The sequence below is a fragment of the Ranitomeya variabilis genome, chromosome 3 (genome assembly GCF_051348905.1).
Source record: "Ranitomeya variabilis isolate aRanVar5 chromosome 3, aRanVar5.hap1, whole genome shotgun sequence".
In the NCBI taxonomy this organism is placed as follows: domain Eukaryota; kingdom Metazoa; phylum Chordata; class Amphibia; order Anura; family Dendrobatidae; genus Ranitomeya; species Ranitomeya variabilis.
In genome coordinates, this window is record NC_135234.1 from 5,413,903 (window position 1) to 5,433,862 (window position 19,960).

Below are 19,960 nucleotides of genomic sequence, written 5' to 3' on the forward strand. Positions count from 1 at the left end.
AACCATCTTTTATGGATTTTCTATATATTTCTTACATCTATATAAGTTTTTGTTTATGTTATGTTATGTTATGCTATATGATGTATTTATGCCAGTAATGGTTAGACAATATGCGGGTATCTTGTCCCTAATTCTCTTATGAGTCTCAGTTTTTTAATAGACATTTACACTGCTGGATTGCCATATATTGTGGAGGAGTTATAGTGGATTCGTAATCGCCAGCGCATGGAAACCTTGCAGGACACGTTTAATGGTGTCCTGATGAAGTTAATGAAGCAAGCTCTGCGCAATGGCGTTATATACATGGATCCTCCTGGACGCTATCTATGCTTTATACAGAAAGCACTAGTTGGACTTGCACAGTAACCTATTTCACTCCTGCGATCATGTGATAGAGCACTGAGAATCCGATTGGACGACGGTCGCTATACTAACATTCCGAGGGCTGGTCTGTACCCTGGATACTGTGTGTGCCATGCGCAGTGAGGTCTTATGAACTGGACTTGCGCAGTAATCTCCTCTCTTCTTATGGACAATCCTCTCATGCACAGTGGAGATTTGTGAACTGGACTTGTGCAGCAACTTCCTCCACCTCCGTGTTCACCTGATTTGCGATCGATTCTCCATTGCACTACGGCCGCTATGACATCATTTGGAGGGTGGGCTTGTTTCCTGCTTACATGGTATGCTATGGATTCATTGGAGGACTGCGGTTTGGTTACAGTTGTATGTAGGGGATCTTGATCGCACTATAATGGGCTGGTTTTTTAGCTTTTCAGCGATCAGGGCTAGTATGCCTTTGTTAGATGATATAGCATTATTGTCTATGTATTTGTGAAATATTTTTGTCTGTTTAATTATATTTATATGTATTCATGTGTTTTTTCTATTATGGTGCTTCACTCCTATTGGTGATTTTCTGAATTGGGGGGTGGTGCTTGAAGTATATAATGGTGGTTGGGACATGTGTCAGACTGTGCTTGATAAAGGTTGTTATACCGAAACGTCGCCGCAGATGGCAGATTAAATTTGTAAGTCATTTCTTCACTGATCATTGTGGCGCTGTCTCCTTTTTTGATATGGATTGGACTTTGTAGCTGGGTTGACCCCCTGGCAGTGACGTGCGCTACTAGGCTTATGGAAGCCATATGGGTATAGGGTGCGGTTTAATAATTTCTTTTGGATTTTTGTAGGTTGTGTCCAGTCACAAATCGCCTGAACCTTGACGGGATCCATCTCAATAGTAGAAGGAGAAAAAATGTACCCCAAAAAAGAAATCTTCTGGACTCCGAAGAGAGACTTTGAGCCCTTCACAAACAGAGAATTAGCCCGCAAAACCTGAAACACCTTCCTGACCTGTAGAACATGAGACTCCCAGTCATCAGAAAACACCAAAATATCATCCAAATACACAATCATAAACTTATCCAGATATTCACAGAAAATATTGTGCATAAAGGACTGAAAGACTGAAGGAGCATTAGAAAGTCCAAAAGGCATTACCAAATACTCAAAATGGCCCTCATGCGTATTAAATGCGGTTTTCCACTCATCACCTTGTTTTATCCGCACCAGATTATACGCACCGCGAAGATCTATCTTAGTGAACCACCTAGCCCCCTTAATGCGAGCAAACAAATCAGTCAATAATGGCAATGGATACTGATATTTGACTGTAATCTTATTCAGAAGGCGATAATCTATACAAGGCCTCAGGGAACCATCTTTTTTTGCCACGAAAAAAAAACCTGCTCCCAGAGGGGACGAAGATGGACGAATATGTCCCTTTTCCAAGGACTCCTTAATATAATTCCGCATAGCAGTATGCTCTGGCACTGACAGATTAAATAAACGACCCTTAGGGAACTTACTGCCAGGAATTAATTCTATAGCACAGTCACAATCCCTATGAGGAGGGAGCGAATTGAGCTTAGGCTCCTCAAAAACATCCCTATAGTCAGACAAAAACTCAGGGATCTCAGAAGGAGTAGATGAAGCGATTGAAATCGGAGGTGCATCATCATGAACCCCCTGACATCCCCAGCTTAACACAGACATTGTTTTCCAATCCAGGACTGGATTATGAGTTTGTAACCATGGCAGACCAAGCACTAGTACATCATGTAAATTATACAGTACAAGGAAGCGAATCACCTCCTGATGAACGGGAGTCATGCGCATGGTCACTTGTGTCCAGTACTGCGGTTTATTCATAGCCAATGGTGTAGAGTCAATTCCCTTCAAAGGAATAGGAACTTCCAGAGGCTCCAGACTAAAACCGCAGCGTTTGGCAAATGACCAATCCATAAGACTCAGGGCAGCGCCCGAATCCACATAGGCATCAACGGAAATGGAAGACAGTGAACAAATCAGAGTTACAGACAAAATGAACTTAGACTGCAGAGTACTAATGGCAAAAGATTTATCAACCTTTTTTGTGCGTTTAGAGCATGCTGATATAACATGAGCTGAATCACCACAATAAAAACACAATCCATTTTTCCGCCTATAATTTTGCCGTTCACTTCTGGACTGAATTCTATCATATTGCATCGTCTCAGGTGCCTGTTCAGAAGACACCGCCAACTGGTGCACAGGTTTGCGCTCCCGTAAACGCCGATCAATCTGAATGGCCATAGCCATAGACTCATTCAGACCTGTAGGCGCAGGGAACCCCACCATAATATCCTTAATGGCCTCAGAAAGACCATCTCTGAAGTTTGCAGCCAGGGCGCACTCATTCCACTGAGTAAGCACCGACCATTTCCGAAATTTTTGACAATATACTTCCGCTTCATCATGCCCCTGAGAGAGGGCCAATAAAGCCTTTTCAGCCTGAATCTCCAGGTTAGGTTCCTCATAGAGCAATCCCAGTGCCAGAAAAAATGCATCCACACTGAGCAATGCAGGATCCCCTGGTGCCAATGCAAATGCCCAATTCTGAGGGTCGCCCCGTAGGAACGATATAACAATCTTGACCTGTTGAGCAGGGTCTCCAGAGGAGCGAGATTTCAAAGAAAGAAACAATTTGCAATTGTTCCTGAAATTCAGGAAGGTAGATCTATCTCCAGAAAAAAACTCTGGAATAGGAATTCTAGGTTCAGACATAGGAGTGTGAACAACAAAATCCTGTATGTTTTGAACTTTTGCAGCGAGATTATTCAGGCTGGAAGCCAAACTCTGGACATCCATGTTAAACAGCTAAGGTCAGAGCCATTCAAGGGTTAAGAGGAGGTAAGAAGCAGCTAGACAGCAATTAAGGGCTAGGCAGCAAAACTGAGGGAAAAAAAAAAAAAAAAATTTCCCTTCAACACTTCTTTTTCTCCTGCTTCAGCCCAAACAATTAACACTTTGTGGGCCGGCTATACTGTCATGTTCCCAATGGCAGGGAATTAAACACATAACACAGGCAAAAACAGGACGAGCTCTAGGGTGATGGAACCTGAGCTGACCGCGATCCTGAACCTCAACACTCAACTAACAGCAGCCGGGGAACGTTCCTGGGGGGACTCTAGACGTCTCGCGCCAGCCGGAGATCTAGCTACCCCTATCAGAAGAATCAGACCTATCTTGCCTCCAGAGAAATATTCCCACAGAAATAGCAGCCCCCCACATATAATGACGGTGAAATGAGAGGAAGGCACAAACGTAGTTATGAAAACAGATTCAGCAAAATGAGGCCCGCTTAAGCTAGATAGCAGAGGATACAAAAGGTGAGCTGCGCGGTCAGCTTAAAACCCTTCAAAATACCATCCTGAAATTACTTGAACTCATGTGCCAACTCATGGTACATGAGTGGTAATTTCAGCCCACTAGAGCAACCAGCAGCAGAGAATTACATATCTGCAAGCTGGACTAAAAACATGAAAGCAAACATGAAACAGGGAAATCCAGACTTAGCTTGTCTTGAAGGCCTAGGAGCAGGTAGCAAAGGTAACAGAGACACACTGATACATTGATAGCCGGCAAGGGAATGACAGGAAAGCCAGGTTAAATAGGAAACACCCAGCCTCTGATGGACAGGTGGAAACCAGAGACCGCAACCCACCAAAGTCACCCAGTACCAGCTGTAACCACCAGAGGGAGCCCAAAAACAGAATCCACAACAGTGCACACATACAGTCTGCTACATATGCACATTTACATACCCACAGCTCTGCTACACATGCACACTTACATACACTCACAGCTCCACTACATATGCACTTTTGCCTACACATTACCCCATTTTGCAGTTCCTTCCATGTTATGTGATCGATTACAAGATCTGAAAGGTCCTTGAGCTTGTCGGGTGGAAGGCTCTTCAGCTGCTCACTCAGGACGTGCAACCTCGGAGTAGATCCCACTACCTTCCTCTCCCGCTTTACACCAGTTAGATAAGTGTGGGGCTAGAGCAGAGAGTTCTCCGAGTAATCAGGAAGGACACTGTCTTAGTATTCTTGGTCACAAGAACCTTCAATGCTGGCACCATTGCAGTGGTGTCAAATCTTGCCTTCGCAGGGCTCGTGTGAAGTTGTTACGTCATGTGAGCCCTGCGTCAAATCAGCGCTAGCGCCACTGTCTCTACCTTCGGAAAAATATTTAGAATTGAGAGTCCTCGGTGGTTGATACCTTTTAATGGCTAACTGAAAAGATGGTAACAAATTGCAGCTTTCCAGACTACACAGGCCTCTTCATCAGGCATAGACTAATACAACAATCGAATCGAACAATAAGAGGAAGTCAGAGAACAGCCGCAGCCCTGACTTCCTGTTAATGTTCAATAAATCCGAAGCCAGGGACAGTGAAGCTGGCGCCGGTTGGGCGCAGGACTCGTGTGAGGAGCCCCTGGACCGCAATTGCCAACACCGCTGGAACGGCATTGGTACAGAAGTGTTTTTATTTTAATGAAGCCTATCATGAGGAATGACAAGGATGTCCAGGCAGTGGACAATTCCTTTAGTTAGTAAAAACCTGACGACAGGTTTGCTTCAAACTACAGCCACGTGTTGGCGTTCTTACACTGATTAAAATGATAACGGAGTTGAAGAAATCAGTCTTGTGGTTGTTGTTTAATCTTTGTTTTCAGTTAATAAAATGTTCTCGTGCTTCGGAGCGGGTCTTTATTTGGGGTCTATGGCCTCATCTTCATTGTGTCTTAAATGGCAGGTCATTGATCCTTTAGTGACCTGCCTCCTGATATAAATATTGAAGTTAATATTGAGGGTTTGAAGACAAAAAGAAAAGTACCTCCAGCAAAATGGAGCCGGCAGTGGCACCTGCACAGTAGCATCTAACGCTTATTGATAAATGCTACTGCGTAGGCGCCGCCGGCGCCATTTTGCTGGAGCAAAATTCTTTTTTTTCAAAGCCCACCATATTAACTGCAATGTTTAAAATAAGAGGCAGATCAGTGACCTGTCATTTAAGCCACAATAATGAAGATGCGGCCAGAGAGTTCCAAATAAAGACCTGCCTCGACGCACGAGAATCTCATTAACTGAAAACAAAGATTAAACAACAAGCATAAGATGGCTTTCTTCAACCAAGGTATCATTTTAATCAGCTTTACAGCACCAACCTAACAATGCCTGTAGTTTACTTAGCAAAATCCTGATGGCATGCTCGCTTTAAGTAGATACAATTATTGGTTAACAGATTTCCCACATTCTGAACATGAAAAAGGCTTCTCCCCTGTGTGACTTCTCTGATGTTTATTAAGAGATGATTTCCATGTAAAACATTTCTCACATTCTGAACATTAGAAAGGCTTCTGCTCTATGTGAGTCTTTTGATGTAGAACAAGAGTCCATTCATGGTTAAAATATTTCCCACATTCTGAGCATGAAAACCGCGACTCCATTGTGTGCATTCTTCTATGGTGGCTAACCAAATAGGATTGCTTGATAAAAGATTTCCCACATTCTGAACATGGAAATGGCTTCTCCCCTGTGTGGATTTTATTGTGGTTAACAAAAGTTGATTTATTTGCAAAATATTTCCCACATTCTGAACAGCAAAAAGGTCTGATCCCTTCGTGACTTTTCTTGTGTCTACGAAGATTTGTTTTCCAATTAAAACTTTGCCCACATTCTGAACATGAAAATGGCTTCTCCATTGTTTGAATTCCCTGATTTATAGGATCAGATGATTGATCTTTGCTGTGAAGGGATGATGGCATATCTGGAGTAATGGCAGTCACTTCAGTTGTATCCTTTGGGATCTCAAGATCATCTGATTTAAAAATTGAAGATGTCGGCTGTCCCTCTGATCTCCTGGTACAGTCATCTGTTAAAATAAAACAAGGTTTTTTTAAACACTTCTACTCAATCAGTACTAATGACAAGTTATGTAAAAATATTGACTTATTAACCAAGATCATGACAGTTCACAGACAAATCGAAAACCTCACAGGATGAACCAGTGGAGCGCGGTGTTCAACCATTTGTGCGTTCCGCCTCCCAAAAATGAAATTATAAGCCACAAAACATGTTATGTAGGTGAGAATACCACCAATAAAAACTTTTACTCATCTCACAAAAAACAAGCCTCTCTCGGGTCCATCATCTGTGAATGGAAAAAACTGATGTTTCCATTAGTGGCTCAAAGACTCTTAAAAATCGACATGGCTTCCGTAATCCAATCCATCAATATCACCTCTCCCAAAGTCAAATCTCCCACTCACTTCTGAGCCCTGCAGTGCGCCCAAACCACATTTAGCATCCATGGATTTGGCATTTCTATAATAAGAAGAACCCACTTAATTGATGGCGTGTACGACGCCTGGAGCACAATCTGGGTACTGTGTGTTGGGCAATAAAATGGAAGTTTTTGTGCAGTTTTCACTCTCCAACATCGTCTGTGTGCTAAATGTCTGGAAAGTACCTTTGGAGTCAAAATAGTCACTGCTCCTACAGATTAATTAATTGAGTGTTATAATCTCAAAAATTGAGTCATTTTATGGGGTTTTCTACTGCTCTGGTTTTCTGCCATTTTGTCCCATCTCTTCTGGGATCTGCTCCTATGACGCCTGCTTCTTTCACCAGGCACGGCCTTATTCTGCAGGAGTCACTAGTGATGGAGGAGACATTGAACCAGAAGCTCTGGGTGGCGCATGCTCTGTCCAGCCACTAAGAGTAGGGTGCCTAGGACCAGTAGTACCATCCAGTCTGGCTGTATGGGAGTGTGTGTGCTGCAGAGCTGAAGTAGTCTGCTCCCTGCCTCATCCAACGAGAAAGCACCACACTCTACTAAAGCTTGAAGCATACTGCCGGAGGCTGCCAGATACAGCCTTATTCTCCTCTGGTTCAGTCCTATGTGCTCCGCTCCTGACTTGGGTATTTGTTTCCTGTTGTGACCCTGACCAGTTTACGGACTACACTGTGTTCCAAATGATTCTGCACATAGAGTTTAGGAGTGATAAGGTTAGAATTTTTGTGTTTGTCATTTAAACTCATTGATGGTGATGTGTGTCAGGGCTCTTTATATCACTGAAAGCAATTGCAGAGACCTGTGCACATTAGTTTGGCCGGTGTGTCCAAATAAAGGCAAGACTACTTAGGAAGGCTGTTCCACATTATTAAGCAGCCTACATTTTTTGCCAAAATGGGAAAGAAAAAGGATGTGTCGGCTGCTGAGAAGCAACAAATTGTGGAGTATTTAGGTCAAGGCATGACTACAATCAACATTGCCAAGACACTTCATGGTGATCATCGCACAATCAAGAAGTATGTAGCTGATTCCCGGCACACACGTGTGCGTGCTGATAAGGAAAAATTGAGGACTCTTTCCAACAGGCAATTGCGTAAGGTTAAAAGAGCAGCTGCAAAAATGCCTTGTCATAGCAGCAGACAAGTTTTTGAAGCTGCTGGTGCCTCCAACGTCCCCAGAACAACAAGATGCAGGGTCCTTCAGAGGTTTGCAGCTGTTCGTAAGCCATCCTGTCCACCACCTCTATCCACTGCACACAAGCAGAAACGGCTCCAGTGGGCCAAACGATACATGAAGACTGACTTCCAAACTGTTGTTCACCGATGAGTGCCGTGCAACGCTCGATGGTCCAGATGGATGGAGTGGAGGATGGCTGGTTGATGGACACCCCATGAAAACACGGCTAAGGCGCCAACAAGGAGGAGGTGGAGTAATGTTTTGGGCTGGAATCATGGGGAGAGAGATTGTCGGCCCCTTTATGATCCCTGAAGGGGTAAAGATGAACTCCATAATCTATGTGGAGTTTCTAAAACAACACTTCCTGCCATGGTTCAAGAGGAAGAACCGTGCTTTCCGCAGCAAGATCATTTTCATGCATGATAATGCACCGTCTCATGCTGCAAAAAACACATCTGCATCTCTGGCTGCTATGGGCATAAAAGAGGACAAACTTATGGTGTGGCCACCATCTTCCCCTGACCTCAACCCCATTGAGAACCTCTGGAGCATCATCAAAAGGAGTGTCTATGATGGCGGGAGGCAGTTCACATCTAAGCAACAGCTCTGGGAGGGGATTCTGTCCACATGCAAAACAATTGGAGCAGAAACCATCCAAAAACTGACAACTTCAATGGACGAGAGAGTTCAGAAGCTTCTTTCCAACAAGGGGTCCTATGTGCAAATGTAACATCACCTAGAATAAAGTTTTCACTTGAAAACTGTTTGATTTCATTTTGTAATAAGCTGATAATGCTTATAACTTCACAATTCACCATTTTTTTGTTCAAAATAATAATAAAAAAAAAAAAGGTTGAAAACTGCTGTGCATAATAATTTGGAACATGCATTTTGAGTGTTTATTTTTTTTAAAAAACATACTGTTCTCAGAGGCAGTTTGTTCCAAAACATTGCAATTATACTAGAATAGTAGATGACTGGAAAATAACAATGACTGCAATTCAGATAGGTAATTTAGAGAAAAAATGAGGAAATAGTATTTGCATAATAATTTGGAACGCAGTGTACTCTTGTCTCTTGTGATCTTCTATTTTCGCGGCCCTCATGGTTCTGACTTGGCTACCTGACTATTCTTCTTCCCATCTCACTCCACAGAACAGCAAGTAGCACCATGGCCCAAGCCTAGGGGTTTCTGTTTAAGTCCAGATCCATGTAAAGGGCTTAAAAGGGTGATGAGCGAGGCAATCCCCAAGATCTATAAAACAGCGTGGATAGCGCCAAGACTGTTTGTGGTGGCCATCTTTTGAGCCGTCAGGTGACCACAAACAGTGCCTCCAAAACATGGTGTCTGCAAACTATTCCAGCAAGATCTGCATTCAAATAGCCAAATGGCGCTCATTCCTTTATTAACCTGCCATGTGCCCAGAAGTAGTGTACAACCGTATATCGGGTACTGTCGGATTTTAGAGAAGTTAGAAAATAATTTGTAAGGTCCATCTGTTTCCTATTATCCTTTGTGAAAAATTTCAAAGTTATCACCACATAAAGTGACACGTGTCAGATCTGAAGAATGGGGCAGGATTAGGAACAGAAATCTGTTAGCGGGAAGTGGATAAATCAGAGTGTTATGGGCACTAACTACTGTAGTCAAAAACTGACTATCGACAACATCTACTGAAATAAGGAAACTCAACAGTCTTCTTCAGTAAAAGATGAGTAACTAGTGGTGAACCCTCTGTGGGGTAAGTAGAGCAGAGGTCTGCAGCCCTTCTGACCTTTACAGCCGCGTTGAGCTCCGGTCCCACTCACTAGTGACACCCAGAGCCCCTTATTACCGACAGCCAAAGCGTTTCCACTGAAATCACACGAAGGCAGTGTGCCGAGCTCCAGGCTTTCCTATCTCACCCATATTCAGATCTGCTCTTCTGTGAAGGGCTACACAAAAATCACCATCTAGAGATCTACTCTTAACAGCGATTTGCTCCACCTGGTACTAATGCACCATGACGGCAGACAGCTGCAATCACACATTACCGGCCCACGAGCCACAGGATGGGGACCCCTGAATTAGTATGGGGCTCGGTGGCTCCTGCCAATCTACACTATTGTAAGGGCCAATATTTTCTGTCAGATGAGTTTCTTGAAGAATTATTAGACATTTAAAGAGAACATTTTATAACAGAGCAGAGCGGAGGTGTCTTACAGATCTAGCACGGCGCAGGTGTGATGTTTTATGTAGATTAGGGCAATTCCTGCTTGACGTTAGTTGGTTTTAATACAAACTGAAACGTCAGAATAAAGGGAAACTCTGTTATTGTCCAGAAATTCACACTTGGCCTCACTGCACATTTAATGTGGTCGATCATAAAAGTGAAGTTTGGCCAGAAAGACGGGACCTGGTCTTGTAGGGACCATATGATCACATTCAGCAGCACAGAAGGGAAAGAAGGGAGATTCATCCGATAAGATCTCATGGTTCTAGGAAGCCACCAGCATCATTACCCTCCGCTTTCTCTTACAGGCCCATCATCATGTTTTTCTTCAAGTGATTTTATAATTTGTCAGCACATTCTATGTACAGTGGCATGTAAAAGTTTTGGCACCCTTGGTCAGAATTAAAGTTGACATTTCCTTTGTATTTTAGACCAAAAAATTATTATGTATATATAGTAATTTTTTACATTTTAAAAATTACAAAAGCGAAAATTGTTCAATGCAAAGGTTTGTGCACCCTTGGAGATTTGTGTGCTCAGATAACTAACCAAGGTTTCAGACCTTAATTATCCTTAATTATGGCTTCACTACCATCATTAGGAAAGTCCAGGTGATGAAAATTTCACAGCTTTGTAAAAACCCGGCCTCCTCTAACCTTGTGCCAAAAAACTGCAGCCAAGCGATACATAGTTGGAAAAAAGACGTAGGTCATCAACTGTACATGTTGTCCCTAAATTATCTATAACCCATAATGTTACCTGTTCTGAGGAATCATCCGGCCCTTGTATAAAGCCTTTGGCCATATAAAGCTGTTGGCCATTACTTAGATAATTAATAATGTACATTACATTAATTACATTATTACATAGTGTCGGCCATTACTGTGTCTTGTGGTCGGCGTTCCACAGTCTGACTGCTCTAACTGGAAAGAAGCCTTAACTATTTAGCTGCCGGAATCGCCTTTCTTCCACCTGTAATCAGCGCCCCTGGTCCTTCGTATGGTTTTTTGGAAGGAACCGTCCTTTGGACTGATCACACAGATATTTTATACAGTTGGAACCAGAAGTTTCCATCCACTATGTAGAAAGACACATCTGCATTTCTCTCGCTCTTATTCTGGCATTTGGCAACTAATAATGATGGTAATCCTAATTGACCGAAAACGGGAAAGGTTTAGGCTGTGTGCACACGTTGAGGATTTTGATGGGGATCCGCAGCGTTTTTTGGACGTGCGGAATTGCATCAAATCCACCGTGAAGTGCGCAGCCAATGTTATTCTATGTGAAATGAAGAATTGCCGGGCACATGCTGAGGAACATACGCGCTTCAGACACACAAGTGCTCTTAGTCTCCGTTCACACAGGCGCTCTCCTTCCGGTATATCCGGTGTTTGCACGTCTTATAGACCATTTCTATTTTAAATGAAAACTATTAAAGTTCAGTGATTTTATCTCTTGGAGCTGGATTCCCTTTTTCCCCACATGTGCATCTCTAGGCGTCTGGCAGAGACGCGAATCCGTGCTCAACATTTCCCGGACTCATAAGGAAATTCATCTAAAGGCGGAGCTGAATCTACCTTTTTTCTGTACCCCATCTTTAACATTGGGTACACAGGCCATGCAGATGTATGCGGACGCCTCTGCATGCGTCACACGCAACATGTTAGATTTTGTTGCAGTCGGCGCAGCTTCAAAACGACGCATGCGGAGGCATCCACATACATTCTTATGGCCTGCGTACCCAATGTTAAAGATAGGGCAAGCAAGACGCATGCAGACGTAGGCGGAGCTGAAGGAAGAGGCGCAGCAGTGGGCGGGGCTTCGCGAAGGAAGAAGGCTTTCGTCCGCAGCCCTGCCAAACGCTAGTGTAAAGCTAGCCTAAGCCAGCTTAATGTCACCTTACAATACAAAGGTGACATGAACCCCTTATTACCCTATATGCCACCACTACAGGGCAGTGGGAACAGTGAGGCTAAGTGCTGGAATTGTAGCGGGGGGGGGGGGGGGGGGTCAATATCCATGGTCCCTTCCTAGGCTATGAATATCAGCCCGCAGCTGTCTGCATAGCCTTTCTGGTTATTTTTTTGGGGTCCTCTACTTTCATAGCTGAGATTCATAGCCTGGGAAGATCCATGGGTATTAACCCCTTCCTAGGCTAGAAACATCAGCCCCCAGCTCTCTGCTTTCCCTCTCTGGCGCAGAAAATTGCACAGGAGCCCACGCCATTTTTTTAGATTTTTTTTTAAATATATTGCGTGCAGATTTTGTGTGTCTTTATTTAACCATTTATGTACCATTTTATTAGATTCATCATTAACATCGGCCTTGGTATTATCTATCGCCTATCTGTAAACATTATTCTTCAATGGAGTATGTAAAATAAGAGGTTGGACAAAAATGACATCACAATTCTTTGTTTTTGTTAAATAGATCTTTATTTAGGTTACAAAAAAAGCAGACAAATCAGCATGGAAAAAAAAACATAAAAAACTGCAGCAAAAACACATAAAAAACGCCTAAGAAACGCGCAGATTTTTACCTGCGTTTTCTGCCAAGAGATGCAGATTTTGTGCAGAAAATTCAGCAGTCAAATTTGCAAAGTGTGCACATAGCCTTATTCTGATTCCATGTCAGATATTGAGAAGAACATGCAGATGTGCCTTTCTATATAGTGGATGGAAACTTCTGGTTTTAGCTATACATGTAAATGAGATCTCCTCTTGAGGCGTCATTTTTCGAAGCTTCAGGCCACGTGCACATGTTGCGGAAAGTGGTGTGGATTTTTCTGGACTGATTTTGTCAAGAGGAAGATGAGAGACACCAGACCCAACAATGCAGACGAGCTGAAGGCTGCTATAAAAGCAACCTGGGCTTCCATAACCCCTCAGCAGCGCCACAGGCTGATTGCCTCCATGCCACACCGCATTGATGCAGTAATTGATGCAAAAGGACCAAGTATTGAGCGCATTTACTGAACATACAGTACAGACCAAAAGTTTGGACACACCTCATTTAAAGATTTTTCTGTATTTTCATGACTATGAAAACTGTACATTCACACTGAAGGCATCAAAACTATGAATTAACACATGTGGAATTATATACTTAACAAAAACGTGCGAAACAACTGAAATTATGTCTTATATTCTAGGTTCTTCAAAGTAGCCACCTTTTCCTTTGATGACTGCTTTGCACACTCTTGGCATTCTCTTGATGAGCTCCAAGAGGTAGTCACCGGGAATGGTTTTCACTTCACAGGTGTGCCCTGTCAGGTTTAATAAGTGGGATTTCTTGCCTTATAAATGGGGTTGGGGCCATCAGTTGTGTTGTGCAGAAGTCTGGTGGATACACAGCTGATAGTCCTACTGAATAGACTGTTAGAATTTGTATTATGGCAAGAAAAAAGCAGCTAAGGAAAGAAAAACGAGTGGCCATCATTACTTTAAGAAATAAAGGTCAGTCAGTCCGAAAAATTGGGAAAACTTTGAAAGTGTCCCCAAATGCAGTTGCAAAAACCATCAAGCGCTACAAAGAAACTGGCTCACATGAGAACCGCCCCAGGAAAGGAAGACCAAGAGTCACCTCTGCTTCTGAGGATAAGTTTATCTGAGTCACCAGCCTCAGAAATCGCAGATTAACAGCAGCTCAGATTAGAGACCAGGTCAATGCCACACAGAGTTCTAGCAGCAGACACATCTCTACAACAACTGTTAAGAGGAGACTTTGTGCAACAGGCCTTCATGGTAAAATAGCTGCTAGGAAACCACTGCTAAGGACAGGCAACAAGCAGAAGAGACTTGTTTGGGCTAAAGAACACAAGGAATGGACATTAGACCAGTGGAAATCTGTGCTTTGGTCTGATGAGTCCAAATTTGAGATCTTTGGTTCCAACCACCGTGTCTTTGTGCTTCACAGAAAAGGTGAACGGATGGACTCTACATGCCTGGTTCCCACCGTGAAGCATGGAGGAGGAGGTGTGATGGAGTGGGGGTACTTTGCTGGTGACACTGTTGGGGATTTATTCAGAATTGAAGGCATACTGAACCAGCATGGCTCCCACAGCATCTTGTAGTGGCATGCTATTCCATCCAGTTTGCGTTTAGTTGGACCATCATTTATTTTTCAACAGGACAATGACCCCAAACACACCTCCAGGCTGTGTAAGGGCTATTTGACCAAGAAGGAGAGTGATGGGGTGCTGCGCCAGATGACCTGGCCTCCACAGTCACCAGACCTGAACACAATCGAGATGGTTAGGGGTGAGCTGGACCGCAGAGTGAAGGCAAAAGGGCCAACAAGTGCTAAGCATCTCTGGGAACTCCTTCAAGATTGTTGGAAGACCATTTCCGGTGACTACCTCTAGAAGCTCATCAAGAGAATGCCAAGAGTGTGCAAAGCAGTCAAAGCAAAAGGTGGATACTTTGACGAACCGAAAATATAAGAAATATTTTCAGTTGTTTCACACTTTTTTGTTAAGTATATAATTCCACATGTGTTAATTCATAGTTTTGATGCCTTCAGTGTGAATGTACAATTTTCATAGTCATGAAAATACAGAAAAATCTCTAAATGAGAAGGTGTCCAAACTTTTGGTCTGTACTGTACATTTCGGTAGGACAACATCTCGGATTTTACAATCATTTTTCAAGCCACTTTATAAAGTATTCTAATTTACTGAGATAATGACTTGGGTTTTCATTGGCTGTAAGCCATAATCATCAACATGAACAGAAATAATCACGTGAAATAGATCACTCTGTGTGTAATGACTATAGAATATAGGACACTCACTTTTTTGTATTGAAGAACTGAAATAAATTCATTTTTTGATGATATTCTAATTTTGTGAGAAGCTCCTGTATATCAGGACATTAGTTAGCGGCTGCCCCAGGTCATACACTATTATCCTTATACAACTACTATTCTACAAATGCGATTTCCAACCACTTACTCATTTCCGGATCTGCATTCTATTGCACCTATTGTCTTGCAATCCATCATGTACGTTTATTACTTTACTCTTTTGCGGAACCATTTTCTGGTCATTCTTTGTTATCACCCTAGTTTATCATGCCATGCAATATTTTATTTAATGAATAAAATACTATTTTTATATCTCTACTTCTGGGTTCTTTCGAGCATTTTTTCTATATGCTCTTTAGGTACTAACCATGCAGAGTGCCCAAACTTTTGTATTGGCTCATTTGTTTTTTTGTAATTTTAAAAGTCTAAAAAAATGACTTTCTGTGTAAAAATACAAAGGAAATGCGTCATCTGTAAATTTAGGTCGTTTAGGTCGTGGCACAAACTATTACATGCCATTGTACACTCATTTGTTTTTGCAGTTTACAGATCGGGAAGGTAACGGTCAGCATCTCCTAATCCCAGGGGGTAGGTGGATCCTCCAGGTTCTAAGTTCTATAGAAAAGAGTTTTTAATGCCCAAAGTCATTGGAACAGTTTTGGGTGGAGGAGAATGTTGTGGTCTAGAGGTAAAATGGTGATCACACGATTGTGATACGTTCGGACTACACCACCGATAAAGCAGCCACAGCCGGGGACTGAGGAGAATCTGTGACTTCTCTGCAGTTAGTGGTCACTACTCACCTGGGTAGCCATATGTAGGACTCTCCTCTTTACACCACTCATCCCCCCTCACATATGTCTCTGTAGTATTAATATGGGTCAGATCTTCACCCTGAAACAAATATTGTAAAAGTCACCGACAGATGGAGAAGTCCCATCTATGATCAGCTCTAATCCTGCCATCTCCACCGTTCTCATCACACAAGTATAAAACATATAATACTGGTGGATAAAACAAGACTGAGCACAAGACCTTCACCGGCGTCTACACATCATAGGGGAGATCTCCTGACACCTTCTCTCCATCTACCTGATGGTCCTGAGGAGCATTGGGATCTTCTTGTTTACAGTCCTGTGGAAGAAGAGGACGGGGACATCTCTCTGGTGTTGTCCTCTTACTGGATAGATCTGGAGGAAACACATACAGGGAGTGAATTCATTCTTTACTAGACATGAGCGAATAGCTTCGGCTAAGTGCTTGCCGAATAGCGGCATCGGTGACCTGGATACCTGGTTCGCTCCCGATAATCATCTGTTCGGCGCCGCAGCTGCATGTCAGTCACATCACAGCTGATTATCGGGAGCGATCCAGTTATCTAGGTTACAGATTGTTGGAAACCAACATGGATAGTTTATGTATTACAAGAGCAATGAGCATTCCATGAACTCTGCATAACAGCTAAAACCTACATCAAAGAGACTGACCAGTGTCACGGTTCCCCCCCTCAGGGTGTCTGGGATGCAGTTCCTGACAGCTCGGCTGTCCAGTCCTGTACAGGGGCGTGCGGAGCTGTCTGTTTATTGACAGCTCGACTAGCCAATCTGTGACTGGGAGGCATCGGCTGTCTCAGGTGTTCACTATCCCCAGTAATGGCATGCCTACTTAACTGAGCAGCTTCTCCCAGACCACTGCCAGACGTACAATCATCTTGTGAGGTTTGTGCTCTGTGCCTTGTGTTTTGTTTGCTTGATCTGTTGCCTGACTTTGGACTTCGTTCTGACCATCCGCCTGTTTAGCCCCTTCAGTTCTGATCCGTAAACCCCCCTGGTACTCTGACCTCAGAACGTTACTTGACTACGCTTTTGTCTCTTCCTTCCTTCTGGCTTCTGACCTTTGACTGCTTGACCACTCTGACTCACAGCTTGGTCGTGAGAATTGCCTAACGTCACAACCAGGTGCTGTAAAATCTACATTGTAGATGGACATTGTGTCTCTAACTTCTTGGAGGATACATAAACTCCTGTGGTGTTGGGAGTAGAAGCTATTGCTCCTAAATTGAACATCTCATCTTTGACACAAATTTCATGTGGAGGTTGCAAAGCATTGTTCTTCTGATGGACATCAGTCTCGGGCCTATACGGAATGTCCTCAGGCCTTTGACACCAGGATTTATCCTAAATCCAAGGACACCATCTAGGGGAAGATGAGGACCACCACATAATTTCTCATGTTACCAGAAGATGATTGGACACTACTATAAAGGATACTGGAACAAGGGTGGAGTCAGGGCTTGTATGAGCGTGTGGATGAGAGTGTGAATTTTCTTATACTTAGGGATGGATTGTCAACAGGAAATCAGAACCAACACTGATGAAGAGTGGAGAGGCCACAATCTAAGCTGCTGGAGGTCTAGTGTGAAGTCTCCACAATCAGTGATGGTTTGGGGGCCATGTCATCTGTTGGTGCAGGTCCACTGTGTTTTAGCAAGACCAACAAGCCGACAAGCTTTTTGAAGATGTCATTCTCCAGCAGGACTTGGCCCCGTCCACACTGCCAAAAGTACCAATACCTGGGGTAAAAACAACAGTATCACTGGGCTTGATTGGCAACAAACTCTCCTGACCTTAACCCCATAGAGAATCTATGGAGTATTGTCAAGAGGAAAATGAGAGATACCAGACCGAACAATGCAGACGAGCTGAAGGCTGCTATCAAAGCAACCTGGGCTTCCATAACCCCTCAGCAGCCACAGGCTGATCGCCTCCATGCCACGCCGCATGGATGCAGTAATTGATGCAAAAGGACCAAGTATTGAGTGCAATTAGTGACCATACATTTCAGGGGGGAACATTTCAGATTTTACAATCATTTTGCAAGCTGGTGTTATAAAGTATTCTAATTTACTGAGATAATGACTTTTGGGTTTTCATTGGCTGTAAGCCATAATCAACATTAACAGAAATAAACACGTGAAATAGATCACTCTGTGTGTAATGATTCTATAGAATATAGGAGATTCACTTTTTGTATTGAAGAACTGAAATAAATTCACTTTTTGATGATATTCTAATTTTGTGAGAAGCTCCAGTATATCAGGACATTAGTTAGCGGCTGCCCCAGGTCATACACTATTATCCTTATACAACTACTATTCTACAAATGCGATTTCCAACCACTTACTCATTTCCTGATCTGAATCCTATTGCACCTATTGTCTTGCAATCTATCATGTATGTATATTACTTTACTATGCTCTTTTGCGGTACCATTTTCTTTTCATTTTTGGTTATCACCCTAGTTTTTCATGCCATGCACTATAGTGATTTCATAGGGGCCAACTTAGGTCCCAATTTTGCCGAAGGAACCTTAAGCTTAATGTTCCTGGTGGACAGCCACACTTTATCCCCAACCCGGAGGGCGAGTCCCACAGTCCGTCTTCTGTAAGGAAAAAGCTTAAACTTCCTCTGAGCCTCTGCAATATTCTTTTGGACCTCCCGCCATAATTTCTCCAACTGCTGTACAGCAATATCAGCCCAAGGGCAACTGAAATCCAGGCGAGAAAACGCCCCAAAGTGTGGATCAAACCAATAATTACAGAAGAAAGGGGAGGTACCTGTAGAGTGGTTAACACTGTTATTGAACGCAAACTCTGCTAAAGGCAAGGCCTCGGACCAGTCCTCTTGACTGGAGGGGCAAGGCAGCGCAAAATTTGTTCTAACAACTGATTGGTCCGTTCGGTCTGACCATTGGTCTCCGGATGGTAGGAAGACAAAAAAGGACAACTTAATACCCAACCTTTTACAAAACGCCCTCCAAAACCTGGATACAAACTGCACACCACGGTCAGACACCACATTCAAGGGCACACCATGCAAACGAACCACATGTTGAGCAAACAACCTAGACAAGGTCTCAGCAGAGGGTAGTGCCACTAAGGGTACAAAGTGTGCTTGCTTTGTAAAGCTGTCCACCACCACCCAGATGACAGTATTACCCTTGGAGCGAGGAAGATTGGTGATGAAGTCCATGGACAAATGTGTCCATGGTCTATCAGGAACTGGCAACGGCACAAATTTCCCGGTCGGCCAGTTATGAGAGCTCTTAGTGCGGGAACAAGCTTCACATGCAGACACAAACTTCCTCACATCAGACGTAAGCGAGGCCCACCAAAAAACCCTCGCGATAGCCCAAGGAGTAGCCGATATCCCCGGATGTCCACTCAGCAACGAATCATGGAACTCCTGGAGGACTGAGTCGAAGATGAACCGGAACAAACAATTTTCCCACTGGGTTGGATGGGGGAGCCTGGGCTTCCCGAATCTCCCGTTCCAAACCTGCAGACACATCAGCCACTACCACCTCAGGTTGAAGAATGGAGGATGGAGGCTTAGGGGGAGAAACTGGGTCCAGACCTCGAGACAAGGCATCAGCCTTCACATTCTTGGATCCCAGACGGAAAGTGATCGAGAACTGGAACCGGGAAAAGAAAAGTGACCATCTGGCTCGTCTGGGGGAAGGGGGGGTCAACCTTTTAGCAGACTCAATATATGCCAGGTACTTGTGGTCTGTAACTACAGTAATGGGATGAACCGCCCCCTCCAAAAAATGCCTCCATTCTTCAAAGGCCAACTTAACCGCAAGAAGTTCCCGATTATCCACGTCATAATTTCTTTACGCCGAGGAGAACTTCATGGAGAGGAAGGCGCAAGGTCTCAAATTGGTCAAGGTGGCGGGCCCCTGGGACAACACCGCCCCCACCCCCGAGGCATCAACCTCTACTATAAAGGACTCAGATGGCTCTGGGCGTACCAGAACCCGGGCAGTCATGAAACATTTTTTTAAAGTGAGAGACGCAGCTACAGCTGTGGCAGACCAGTTCTTGATATCAGCCCCCTTCTGTGTCAAGTCAGTGAGGGGCATTGGTCAGACCAAACGGCATAACTACATTTTCAAATAGCCCTTCTGAGGTGAGAAACGCGGATTTCTACTCATCCCCCTCCTGCACACGGATGAGGTTATATGCCCCCTGCAAGTCTAGTTTTGAAAAACCGTTGGCGCCACATAATTGGTTACAC

General features: G+C 43.6%; 1 protein-coding gene across 1 annotated transcript in view; it reads right to left on the reverse strand.

Moving 5' to 3' along the window:
* Positions 1-19,960, reverse strand: part of LOC143814893 (uncharacterized) — a 748,367-nt gene that overhangs the window by 690,289 nt on the left and 38,118 nt on the right. Inside the window, exons 12-13 of the mRNA XM_077293561.1 lie at positions 15,975-16,072; positions 15,686-15,776 (exon numbers count right to left, since the gene is read on the reverse strand). Of these exons, the coding sequence (XP_077149676.1) occupies positions 15,686-15,776; positions 15,975-16,072 (189 nt within the window). The remainder of the gene's footprint in view (positions 1-15,685; positions 15,777-15,974; positions 16,073-19,960) is intronic.